Below are 14,445 nucleotides of genomic sequence, written 5' to 3' on the forward strand. Positions count from 1 at the left end.
CTTTAGAAATTTAATTTATTTTTCCTGATTCTGTGAAAATGGGTGTCACAGTGGAAAACATCTCAGTAAAAGACCAAATGATATTGGTTTGTGGCATAGTGGAATATTTTGATATTCTGTGTGTTCTCTTGAGATGGTGATAAAACTATCTGAGGGTCATTTACGTCCATCTGTTACTCTTTTAAAGAGCATTTCAGTTTAAAAAAGATTTTGAAAATTAGCTTTTGAACTCATGCACAGACTTTCTGAAAATGCACGGACTTTCTGGGCTAGAAAGTTAAACTCTGCAATATGAAATTTCCAGAAGATGAGAGAGGAACTTTCAAACAGTAATCAATTTTTCCATAGGTAAAAGTGGCATGGTCTAATGAGAAAAATCAAAGTTAAATTTATTATATAGTTAATTAGAGTTTTAGATTTTCCACAGTACTGTTAGAATAAAGGCTATTAATTTTGATTATTGCACTATAAATTAAAACACAACTATAAATGTATTTTTAATCATAAATAGCATGGATTTTTCATTGCCCAAATAAAGAGCATCAGACTTCTAAAACTGGTGTCATGGAAAGGAAGAGATGTACAGAAAGTAAAAGAAAACGTTCTAATGGTATTTTATGGAAACTATAAACACCTCCTCTAATGAAAATGCAAACCTGAAAGCACACACATGAACGTTGTGACAGCTGTGCTGTTCTTTCAGCTTCTACAGATGACAGCGCAGCCGAGAAGAAAGGGGGCACCCTTCATGCTGGCCTCATTGTTGGAATTCTCATCCTGGTCCTCATTATAGTCGCAGCCATTCTCGTGACCGTCTATATGTATCACCATCCAACATCAGCAGCCAGCATTTTCTTTATTGAGGTAAGTGTTGGGCATGACACATGAAATCCAAGCTGCTGGATGAACTCCGTGTATTTGCTAACATCACCTGTATTTAATATGCAGCACCTGACTTCTGCATTTTGCCATCGCGAGCAGACGGGTTTCACACATGCGCGCCCACACGAGCATATTGATAGATTGCTTTCATGTGATAAGTTCACTTATCTCAGGAGCTTTTAAAGAAATAAGCTAAGCTATCTTGCCTTTTGCAGTTCTGAAGAAAAATAGAAATCATAATGTTTTTGTCCTGTTAGGCCAGCTGTTCACCTGATCGTAGAAAGAAATTCAGCAGGTACTGGAGGCTGCAGGACTTGGCTTGGATGTATTTTTGATCAGTAAATACTAATTGAGTATTGGCTGGATTCATAATACAATATGGTGGACATGATGTCAACCATTTAGGAAAAATAGAGCTTTCACTACAAAATAACAATAAGATGTAACAGTTAGAACAAAAAGATAAGGGTATGTGCCATCACCATTTTGTGTAATGTGTGTATATTTATATGTTTATATATGAATGTGCCTGCACATGTGGGCACACACGCACACTCAGCCACAGAGAGAGCACTGTGCTGAACTGGTGTTCTCTTTTCATGTACAAAATGTAGATTTAGTGCCAATTCCCAAGAACAATCAGGGAGGAAGACCAGGAGCTGTGCTAAAGGATCCAAAGCCAAGCCTTGATGTCCAAAAGGCCTGAAATTAGGATGCTGGGAGGGCACTGGATAAAGTTCATGTCCCATTCTATGCCCCAGTCAGTTGGAATTCCTGGGACATCATGTGTGCAGCTTTCATTCCAACATCTTAATAGGGCTACTGCTCTTCCAACCCCAAAGAAATAGTAAAGCAATAGAGGAAATCTTCCCCCCCCTTAGAGTTTCAAAACTGTAAATCTGACATCTTTTCCAACTCATTGGGTGGCATACAGAAGGGTGGATTCGAATTTTGTTCACTTGTTGAATGAGAAATCATCATGAATTTTAAACTACAGAATTACCTTTGTTCCTTTTAAGAGGGAGAGATGAAAGCTAATCAGTTAAATAACTTCTCAAAAGTCCTATATGGTTCTCAGCTGTCTGTAGACTAAAATGAAGTCTCCTTAGGTTGGCATTCAAGGCCTTGGTGTCTAGATCTTGTCCATCATTTTGATCTTTATCCCATACATCTTCCACCTGGAGATGACAGTATCACCAAATTTCCCTTTTTACTTTTTTCTATACATGCTCCAAATTTTCCATGCCATCAAGACTTTGTTTATTCTGTTTCCTCCACCAACAAAGCCCTCTCTTGCCATCCCAGTTCTTGAATTCAGGATTTGAACACCTTCGATGCCATGTATCCCCTAAGCTTCCCTGAACCATCTCTTTCTGGAAGCTGGACATGATCTCTCTTCCTCCTCTGAAATTCTATCCATTATAATTCATTCATGTCTTTCTATGGCATTTACCTTTCTGTTTCACATTAGAATTAACTATGAACCTGATTCATCCCCCTCCTACTGACTTAAAAGTTCCTTAATATTTGGATTAAACTATAAAGCTTCCTTCGAATAAGAGGTACTCTATCAATATTTTCTGGGGAAAAAAAATCCTTTGAGATTTCGAGCTTCCATTAAAATTTCACATATGTATTCTAGAAATGGCATCCTCATTTAAAATCAAAATAATTGTGAAATTATCAAGCATTTCATTTAGTTGGAAAGCTGTTTTTTAAGTTTTGCCAAGTTGCTTCCTTTCATGGAAGAAAGTAGGAAAGTTTCCTGGGTCATGAATGCATTCCTCAAACAGTTGACAAGTGACAAGCTACAAGGCTTCGGTGACTAAGCAGACATCAAGCTGCTGCTATAACCCCTTACTTATTGAAGCCTTTAATGCACCATGCAGTCTATTTTCTGACACTGTAAAAATGAAGACACTGTGAAATATCTGATGGTGATGGAATTGGCCATTTGCACAGTGCAGAGGACCCAGTTCACATCGGTGCATAGCAATCCCTGTGGAAATATAAAGTGAGACTGAAGAATAGTGAAAGTTTTTTTATTTTTGTGTTTGTTTCTTGTTTTTTTGTGGGTATTGGGGGGGTTTTTTTGGCATTCATCTTAAAGATAGTTTTGTTCTGTGCCCTCATAACACAAAGGAAGAGACTGACACTCAGAGTGGTGGAATGGTTTCTCTAAGGTCAAAGAGCCACAGTTGTAGAAAGATTTCTCTTATCTTTCTACACTCAAGTAAACAGAATCATTCTGCAGGTTCCTGAGCTTTTCTTCCCTTTGCCTTTTTCCTTCCCATTGTGTCAACAGCCAATTTCTATATAAATCCTTGACACCCTGCTTGCTATCCCCATGTAGCTCACTGTAGCTGGTCAGCAGGTGATTTTTTGAAGATGATAATCTTAGCTTTATTATTATTAAAGCTGACCCATGTTGACAAATTCAAAACACAGACCCATCATGACTTCACAGTAACTGACATGCTAGACCCAGGAATTTGAAGGTTTTGAATTACTAGTTAAATTAGAGTCATTGGTGCATAAAAAGATTGTATTTACCAATATTATGTAAATTGCTTTTCATGTGCCTCATTATACTGCTGTCTGCTTTTTAAATGAAATTGATGTGCTTTCTCCCATTATGAAAACAATACCTGCTCATTATAGAAAATTTGCAGAAATGTAAAGAAGAAAAAGTTGAGTCAGCTTTATAGGGCCAACATGTGGAAACAATCACTATCACTATTTTAATTTATTTTCTACTGGAATTTTTGTATGCAGAATTTGGTGTTTGCCCAGTTAGTTAACTGTGATTTCCCCAAAATGCAAACTGTTTTTTTTTAAATAACATTTTTTCATTTGTAAACATTTTGGTGGCTGTATAATATTCCATTCAGTGTTTAGTCAGTAGCCTTTATTGATTGTCTCTTATGCTGTCAGGTGGTATTCAGAAAGTACTAACATTTCCTAGAAGTAGAAAAGAGCCTTACTTGACTATATATTAGGTTCCTATTGCTGCTGTAACAAATTACCACAAATCCAGGAGCTTAAAACAATACATACTTATTATCTTAACAGGTTTAGAGGTCAGAAGTCCAGATTTAGTCTCACTGGTGTAATTAGTCTCACTGGAGGTCGGAAGTGTAGAATTAGTCAAGGTGTTAGCAAGCCTGGTTCCTTCTAGAGATTTCAGAAGTTGTTTACTGTCTTCAGCTGCTAGAGTTTGCATGCATTTCTTGACTCCTGGCCCTTCTAATCATCCCCAACTCTGCTTCTGCCATCATATCAACTAAAACTCTAAATCCCTTTGCCTCCTTCTTGCAAGACCCCTTGCAAGGGCTCATTTGGACAATCCAGGATAATCTCCCCATCTCAAACTCCTTAATTTAATCCCATCTACAAAGTTCCTTTTCCTGTAGAAGGTAGCATTGGCAGATTTTAGCTATTCAGACACACATATCTTTGGAAGGTTATCCTTCTGCCAAACACAAACTGCATCAAATGTGAGATGCATTATACTCTACCCATTACACTGTGACAGGCCCTTGACCGTAATACACATTGCATTTTTGTGATATTAAAATGTTAACCCAGTGTGTATCTTGTGTGTTTTTCATAATGAAATTCAGATTGCATCGAATGTTTATAGGTCTTAGTTCCTGTGCTACACAGTGTATATACTGTGATGAAATGTAATGACTTTGCCCTTGAATGGATAGACCAGAGTTTATGCAACCAATCTCATATTATGGAGCACTGGGGCTCTTCCTTTTTCTTGTTGTTGTTATTTTTGCTATTATAGTTAGCCCTGTTATGACAGTAATGACAGTAATAGTGAACACTTAATGAATTCACCTAGTAGAAGTGATTTATACTTACTACCTCATTTAATCCTCACAAAGACCATAGGGTAAATAAAGATTATCTTTTTATTTCATATCATAGATGATGAAACTGAGACACAACATTTAAGTAACTTGCTCAACATCATGAATTTAGCCTAGTGGTGGAGTCAGAATTTGAGCCCTGGCTCTCTAGAGACCATATCTTCAACCACTGGGCCATGCTGCCTCTTTGTGTGTAGAGGGCTTTCCTCAAGTGCTGTGTAAAAACATAGGAGGATATAGATTATGTCCTCAGAATAGATTCTTAAAAGTAAAATCAAAAGAAGGCAATAAGCCATTTAATGGCACTGAAATATTGCCAAAGATCATTGTCTGGATTTGTAACCCATTTGTGTAGCTCTTGTTGCTCTTGTCTCCTTTTAGTGAAGGGAATGACAATGGCTGTTATCATCTGCTTTGTTCTTGTAGAAAATATATACCAGTTATTGTGCATTTTATGGACACAAACCCTCTCCCTCATACAAAGTACTTTTAAATGGGATTTATCCTTTTTTTTTAAGATTTTATTTATTTATTAAGAGAGAGAGAGAGAGCATGAAGAGAGGGGCAGAAGGAGAAGAGAAAAAGCAGACTCCTCACTAAGCAGGGAGCCTGACATGGAGCTCCATCCCAGGACCCTGGAATCATGACCTGAGCCAAGGGAAGATGCTTAACAGATGGAGCCACCCAGGTGCCCCCTGGGCTTTAGTTTTTAAAAGTCATATTTAATAGGGGAAAAGATGGGATAAAATGGGAATTAAAATCTAGAAATAAATCCTTAAATGGAATACTAAGTGAATGTGACAAAAGGCAATAAAATAACTAAAATGAAGGGAAAACTAGACGAAAGTCAAGAAGTCCTTGTGATAAAGCAGGTCAGCACCTTGTATATTGTGCAATTAAACAATTAAATTGTTCATATCCTCTGTCGTCATATACGGGGGTCATATGTAAGAGTTTCTTTCTCCTAAGACATTCAGTGTTTACTCAGTCTGGCGGACTAGTCTATTTTTCCTGAACTTACCTTCTATTCCTCCATCATCCTCTTCACATTTTATGCTGAATATTTTCTTTAACTTTTTACTAGATGACTTCCATTTTGTGTTTACCTGACTTTTCTCACTAATTTTCAAAAAGACACCTGATTTTTACCAAAACCCATCATATGACACAAGAATGACTAATGTACTTTAAAATCTTTTTTTAAAATTAAGTTTATTATCTTGAAACAAAATAGCAGAGAACAAATATTCAAATAATCGCATGCACCTTAATTTTAAATAGATTTTAATAAAACTACTGTCTCTTTGGAAGAATTAAATATGCCTTAGATTCTACATTAGTGTTTGCTGAACATTTCGAGGCATAGATTCTGTGATTTATAATAAATTTCATTGTTGCATGAATATGGGTTACAGAGATAAATGTTTACACTGTTACTTAAACATATCACAATTTAAGATTTTTAACTAAGATGCATAAAATAAATCTAGCTGAAGGTCAAGAAAATAATATTCTACAGTAGAAATCACATGAAAAAGAATCCCCACGAAAGAATTCTGTGTGGACTATAAACAAATTGCTTTAGACGAGTAATCTTAATGAAAGAATTTATGTTGAATACTGCCCTTGATTTTTCTTAGTCTTTTAAACAATGGCTAATATTTATGTCCAGATTTGATTGTTCTCTACTAATAAAAATGAAGATAAATGAATAAGAACCTAATGATAAAGGTGACCGATATCTTGGAAAGTAGATTCTATGAGTAAAATATTAAAGGTTTTTTTTTTGTAAAGCAAAAACTAAGAATACTACATCATGCTGCTGATGCTGTAAAGTACTACTGAACACACCCTCATGGAGAAAGCAATCTGAACAAAGGGCTCATTTAAAGATGATAGGGAAGAAAGCAAAAATTATAGGCACAATGCCTCTCACGAGGACACTAAGATAATGCAGAGCAATGAGGCTTAACTTTATATAGAATATAATTCTTATCCTGAGGATGAGAGGAAAGAAGGGTATAGAGCTGAGCTGTCAGTGTGGTAGCCACTAGCCCTGAGTGGCAATTGAGCACTTGAAATGTGTCTGGGGTGCTTGGGTGGCTCATTGGGTTAAAGCGTCTGCCTTCGACTCAGGTCATGATCCCAGGGTCCTGGGATCGAGCCCCACATCAGGCTCTCTGCTCAGCAGAGAGCCTGCCTCCCCCTCTCTCTGTACCTGCCTCTCTGCCTACTTGTGATTTCTGTCTGTCAAATAAATAAATAAAATCTTAAAAAAAAAGAAAAAAGAAAAAAAGAAATGTGACTAGTTTGAACTGGGGTGCATATAAAATACTCACCAGATTTGAAGTTTCTGAGAAAAGAATGTATAGGAGCTCATTAATAATTTCTATATTAATTACATGTTAAAATGAAAATATCTTGGGGATATTGGGTTAACTAAAATATATTATTAAAATTGACTTGGGGGGTGGTCCAAGATAGCAGCACAGGAGGATCCTGAACTCATCTTCTCCCACGGACACCCTGAACCTGTAGAACAATTCTCTATGAAAAAGACCTGGAAAACTGTGGAACAGCTCCTTCACAACAAATTATAAAAGCACCATATGGAGACAGGTAGACAAGGAAAACCATGCTTACCAAAAGCCCCACGCCCAACATGGCGACTTACAGTCAGGAGAGATCTCACAAATCCAGAACTTCTTTAGGAGCTTGGGGTCTCTGCCCCGTATCAGGCACCCTAACCCTTGAGATCTGCATCATAAAGATGAATTCCTAAAACATCTGTCTTTGAAAACCAATAGGGCTGCCATCCAGGAGACCTAAAAGTCTATAGGGAACTAACATACTGATCTTAAAAGGCTCACACACAGACTCATCACTCCAGGGCCCACCATAGCAGCAGCAATTTGAAAAGCACCTAAACTATATGTGAAGGAGATTCATTTTCCCATCTGAAAGCATTGAAGGAGTTTTGGGGACTCCCTCCAGAAATGGTAATGCTGGTAAGCACCATTTTTGCACCCTCTCAATACCTTATTGGTGCCGGTAGGGGCTCACAGTCCCTGCACTGCCTCCCTTCCCTTCAAAAGCAGCAGGCATGCCCCAGCCCCTCCCACTGCCTTGCTAAAGCCAGTGGGCATCCCCAAGCCCTACACTTTCTTGCTGCCCCACTAAAGCCAGTAGATATGCCCGACACTTGCACCCTCCCACAAAGCCTCAATAAATGACTGGAAAAATCATGAGTAAGTGAAGATTAAACAATATCTACTGAAAAACCAAAGGGGCAGTGGAGAAATTAAAAAAAAAAATTGAGACAAATGAAAATGGAAGTAAAACACACTAAAATCTATGGGATGCAGCAAAGCAGTTCTAAGAGGGAATTCTAAGTTCATACTAAAACAAGCCTAACTAAAAAAAAAAAAAAAAAAAAAAAATCTCAATAAACAGTATACCTTTACACCTAAAGGAACTAGAAAAAGAAAAACCAACAGAGCCTAAAGTTAGTAGAATGGAAGAAATAACAAAAGCACAAATATGAAGTAGAGACTAAAAAGACAGAAGAAAGGATCAATAAGCTGGTACTTTGAAAAGATAAATAGATTTGACAAATCTTTAGCTAGACTTACCAAGAGAGCTCAAATAAATCAGAAATAAAAGAGGAGAAGTTACAACTGATACCACAGAAATAAAAGGGATGATAAGACACTACTATGAACAATTATACACCAGCTTAGAAGCGTGGATAAATTCCTAGAAGCATACAATCCTCAAAGACTGAATCATGAAGAATTACACAATCTGAATAGACTAATTACTAGTTAAGAAGATTGAATCAGCAATCAAAAATCTTACTACAAACCAAATTTCAGGTTAAGACAATTTCACTGGTAAATTCTACTAAATATTTTAAGAAGACTTAATACATATCCTTCTTAAACTCTTGCAAAAAATTAAAGAGGGAATGCTTCCAAACTCATTTACAAAGCTAGGATTACTGTGATACCAGAAGCAGACAAAGACACCACAGAAAAGGAAAATCCTGGGCCAATACTCCAGTGAATATTGATGCAAAAAATCCTCAACAACATATTAGCAAACCAAATTCAACAATACATTAAAGCAATCATACACCATGATGAGGTAGAATTTGTTCCAGAGATATAACGATGGTTCAGCATTTGCAAATCAATCAACATTATACACCACATTAAACAAAATGAGGGAAAAAATCATACCATCTCAAGAGATGCAGAAAAAGTATTAGACCAAATTCAACATCTGTTTATGATAAAAACTCTCCAAAAAAATGGCTACAAAGGGAACATACGTCAACATAATAAAGGCCATATATGACAATCCTATAGTTAACATCATATTCAACATGGAAAGCTAAAAGCTTTTCATCTAAGACCAGGAACAAGAGAAGGATGCCCATTCTTGCCACATTTATCCAATATAGTATCAAAAATCCTAGCCAGAGCAATTAGACAAGAAAAAGAAATAAGAGACATACATATTGGAAAGGAAGAAGTAAAATGGTCACCAGTTGTGGATGACATGATCTTATACATAGAAAACCCTAAAGATTCCACCAAAAAACTGTTAGAATAAACAAATTCAGTAAAGTTGTAGGATAAATAATCAATACACAAATATATGTTGTGCTTGTGTACACTAACTGCAAACTCAGAAAAGGAAATTAAGAAGACAATCCCATTTATAATTGCATTAAAAATAATAAAGTTCCTAAGAAAAAAATTAACCAATGAGATGAAATACCTGTATGCTAATGATTATAAGATACTGATGAAAAAAATTAAAGACACAAATAAATGGATAAATACTCTGCACTCATGGATTAAGAGAATAAATTATAGTAAAAAGTCCATATCACTCAAAACAATCTAGAGATTAAATGCAATCCCTATTCATTGTCAATTCTCCAGCATTTTTTACAGAAAATTCTTATGGAATAGCAAAAGACCCTAAATAGTGAAAACAATCTTGAAAGAGAAGAACAAAGCTGAAGGCATCATATTCCTGGCTTGAAATAATGATATTATATAGCTATAGCAATCAAACTATTGATATAAAAACAGACACCAATGGAATAGAATAGCGAGCCCAGAAAAGTTAAACTCATGCATATGTAGTCAATTAGTTTACATCGAAAGAGGCAAAATACACAATAGTGAAAGGACAGTCTCTTCAGTAAATGGTATCGAGAAAACTGGACACCCACATACAAAAGAATGAAACTAGACTGCTATCTTATGATACACAAAAAATTAACTCAAAAATATGGACTTGAATGTAAGACCTAAAACCAAAGAACGTCTAGAAGACAGGTGGTAAGCTCCTTGACATCAGTTGTGGTGATGACTTTTTGAAACTGACCCCAAAAACAAAGGCAATAAAAGCAAAAATAAACAAGTGAAACTACAAAAAACTAAAAAGAAGAAGCACACCAAAGGAAGCCATCAACAAAATGAAAAGACAACCTATTGTGAGTGGGAGAAAATATTTACAGATCATATATCCACTAAGGGGTTAATATCCAAAATATATAAAGAGCTCATATACTTTAGTAGCAAAACAAAAACAAATAGTCTGATTAATAGTGAATAGGCATTTTCCCAAAGAAACCATGTAGATAACCAAGAGGCCCAGGAAAAGATGCTCATCGTCACTAATTAGGGAACAATGAGATATCACCTCATACTTGTCAGAATGGCTATTATCAAAAAGACAGAAATAACAGATATTGGCCAGGATGTAGAAAAAACAGGACACTTGTGTGCTGTTGCTGGGAATGTAAATTGGTGCAGCCACTGTGCAAAATAGTACGGAGTTTTTTCAAAAAAATTTTCCTCAAAAAATTAAATTGAAATACCATATTATTTAGCAATTCTGCTTCTGGGTATTTATCCAAAGAAAATGAAAATGCTCATTTGAAACGATACACACATCCCTACATTCATCGCAGCATCATTTCTAATAACCAAGATACGGAAATAGGTTAACGTAAGAGTCTACTGATGAATGAATAGATAAGGAGGAATTGTGTGTGTGGGTATGTATGTATGTATGCATATACACATATACTACATATATATGCACAATAGAATATTACTCAACTATAAAAATTAAAATCTTGCCATTTGTGATAACATGGTTGGACCTTGAGGTATTAGGCTAAGTGACATAGCTCAGACAGAGAAAGACAAATTTCCATATGATTTCACTTATATGTAGAATTTAAAAAACAAATGAACAAACAAAACTCATAGATACAGAGAACAGAAAGGTAGTTGCCAGAGGGGAGGGAAGTTGAGATGTGGATAAAATGGGTGAAGGGGGTCAAGAGATACAAACTTCCAGTTGGAAAATAAATAAGTCATGGGGATATAATGTACAGCAGGGTGAGTATAGTCAGTAATATTGTCATGTATATTTGAAAACTGCCATAAGATATATCCAAGAGTTAAGATTTTGTAACTTTGTATGGTTTCAGACAGTAACTAGACTTACTATGATCATTTAACAATAAACACAAATATTGAATCATTATATAATACACTTCAAGCTAATACGTTATTTGTCATTTATACCTCAATTAAAATTAATTTCACTTAGTTTTACTTTTTAACGTGGCTACAAATAGTTCTAACATTATGTATGTGGCGAACAGTATTTCTATTGGACAGTGCTGGCTTTAGAGAAAACCTTGCAGAAAGAAGAGCAGATTAGAAAGTGATTCTCTCCACATTTTTTGAAAATAAAAAACCAAGTAATTTTTAGCACCAGGAAGAGGAAATTGGAAGCTTGAGGAGGGAAATGCTGACAAAGCTATTTGATAAGTTGTCCATTCATTCATTCATTCAAATTCATTGATCTCCTATTATGTGCCAAGTACCCAAGTTACAGAGAAAAACAAAAAGGACAAGAGACGATCTTTGCCCTCATGAAGCTTACATTCTACTGGCTAGAGAAAGATTATAAACATATTTTAATCAAGGTGTGGCTTTCAAATTGAATGTTGAGTTTTACAAAAGAGGCAACCCTCTACCTTTGCCCCTCCCCCATGCTCACCTGTTCTCTCTCTCTCTCCCTTTTTCTCTAAAAAATGAAATCTTGCGGGCACCTGTGTGGCTCAGTGGGTTAAGCCTCGGCCTTCAGCTCAGGTCATAATCTCAGGGTCCTGGGATCGAGACTTGCGTCAGACTCTCTGCTCAACGGGGAGCCTGCTTCCCCCCTCTCTCTGCCTGCCTCTCTGCCTACTTGTAATCTCTGTCTGTCAAATAAATAAATAAAATCTTTTTTTTCTTAAATTTTATTTTATTTTTTTTCAATTTATTTATTTTCAGAAAAACATTATTCATTGTTTTTTCACCACACCCAGTGCTCCATGCAAGCCGTGCCCTCTATAATACCCACCACCTGGTACCCCAACCTCCCACCCCCCCCGCCACTTCAAACCCCTCAGATTGTTTTTCAGAGTCCATAGTCTCTCGTGGTTCACCTCCCCCTCCAATTTACCCCAACTCCCTTCTCCTCTCTAACGCCCCTTGTCCTCCATGCTATTTGTTATGCTCCACAAATAAATGAAACCATATGATAATTGACTCTCTCTGCTTGACTTATTTCACTCAGCATAATCTCTTCCAGTCCCATCCATGTTGCTACAAAAAAAATCCTTTTTTAAAAAAATGAAATCTTGTTTTAAAAAAATTATTTGACCCAACTTGCCACCAAAGTTAACATTCTGAACGATGATTCTTATCTCTTCACCCCAGTCGCATAGCTCTCCATACTATAAAATCCATATTAATCAAAACCACCAAAATCATCTGTTCCTGGAACCTAAGTGGAAAGTGTCCTTTCTACACCTTTATTACAGTCAAGTTCAGTGTAGACAAAGAAACCCGGGAAAGTGAAATAGTGTCCTGGGGTCACTTGAAGTCTAATTTCAGAGCTGAGACTTGAACCCAGGACTCCCTGTCCTGGGCTGAGGGCTGTGCCGCCTACAGCAGCAATATAACAATGGTCTTTTAAGCAGTTTGCCACTCAAGGGATTCCCCATCCCAACAAATATTTGTGCATAACAAGGACCAGTGGAGAATATGATTAAAGGAAGACAGGCAGCTGTGGCCCTCAACTTTTCCTGGCAGTCGATAGTGCCTCCAGGAAAGAAGCCAGAGGACAGGAGCCAGGCAAGGATTCAAAGGCTGCTGCTGGGGAGGAAAAAAGTGTTTACTCAGAGTTTGGCATCTTGCTTTGCAGCTGCTAGATGCATAACCCTTGGGAATTGGGAAGACATGATCCGTTGGATAGTCTATATAATAAATAGATGGTCTCATAGACTCACGAGTCTTTTTTTAATCTGGAAGTCACATGTTTTTTATAATTAAGTTTTACCTACAAGGTATTCCTTAATCTTATTCAGTCTTAAAGGAAACTAAAAAATGTTTCATTGAAACAAAATACTTCCCATTTTCATTTTTCAGTGGAGGCAGAAGATGGCTTTCACTTTTGATGAGTAGCTGGGAGGAAATAAAGACGAAGGAAAACTTGAGATGGATTGATGCTCTCATTAAAAAAGCCACCTTATTAAATGACATATTTCTAGGGAAAAAAAATAGCAAAATATAGGGGAGAATTGGTGAAAGTTGTTTGCTTTTTTTTTTTTTTTTAAGATTTATTTATGTTAGAGAGAGAACCATGAGTGGGAGGGGCAGAAGGAGCAGGAGAGAGAACCTCAAGTAGACTCCATGCTGAGCAAGGAGCCTGAGGTGGGGCTCAATCTTAAGACCCTGAGATCATGACCTGAGCTGAACCCAGCAGTCAGACGCTTAACTGACTGTGCCACCCAGACGCCGCTGAAACTAGTTTGCTTTAAAAAAAAAAAAAAAAGAAAAAGAAAAGAAAAATTAGGCAGTGTTAGTAGTCTGTGGTTTTCTTTTCTCACTTTCCGTTCTAAAACACTGAAATTTTCTTCCTGTGCCTCACTGAATGTTTTTGAGATATCAGTTCAAATTCATGGTGATTCCCTTGTATAACTAGTCACCAAAATAAAGATTTTTTTAATAGCTGCCTGTCTATAATTTAATCTTCTGGGTAACATTTTAATTTAAATTCCTAAAGCTAAAATAGCATTTCTAATTTAATGAAATATTTTCTTCCCTTCACTGGGAAGATTTAAAAAAAAAACTGAATAAAATGTTTTCTACTGCCCTGAATTCTCTGCTCAAATTCCTTCTTAATTACCATCCCCTAAGTTATTTCAAATGGTGCAGAAGGCCATGAAATAAATGATATATGTGTATATATTTATTTTTACATATAACATCTCCACAGGGAAGCTCTTAATATATGAAAGTATGAAATTAATAAATAAAACCTGCAGAGCTAAAATTCAGATGGGCAGCTATAAACCTAAATTATGTCATTTTGGGTACATGATATATGTATTAGGTAATCTAATCCTCTCCTGCTACCTCTTTAAAAGAAGATTACTTACAGTACCCAACTGTTGAGTAATTTCCTCCTTATGACTTTGGTAACTGTTCTTTGTTAAAATAAATGCTTAAATCTTTTCAAATTCTAAAGGCTGAAAATAGAAATTTTAAATTTAGCAATAATTATTGCTTCACAATAATAATGAATTTATTCAATT

General features: G+C 36.2%; 1 protein-coding gene across 1 annotated transcript in view; it reads left to right on the top strand.

Annotated features, from left to right (window-relative positions):
* PLXDC2 (plexin domain containing 2) overlaps window positions 1-14,445 on the top strand; it is a 472,118-nt gene that overhangs the window by 422,800 nt on the left and 34,873 nt on the right. Inside the window, exon 13 of the mRNA XM_044227759.1 lies at window positions 704-864. Coding sequence (XP_044083694.1) covers window positions 704-864 — 161 coding nt within the window. The remainder of the gene's footprint in view (window positions 1-703; window positions 865-14,445) is intronic.

This window comes from Neovison vison, chromosome 12 (genome assembly GCF_020171115.1).
Source record: "Neovison vison isolate M4711 chromosome 12, ASM_NN_V1, whole genome shotgun sequence".
Taxonomy (NCBI): domain Eukaryota; kingdom Metazoa; phylum Chordata; class Mammalia; order Carnivora; family Mustelidae; genus Neogale; species Neogale vison.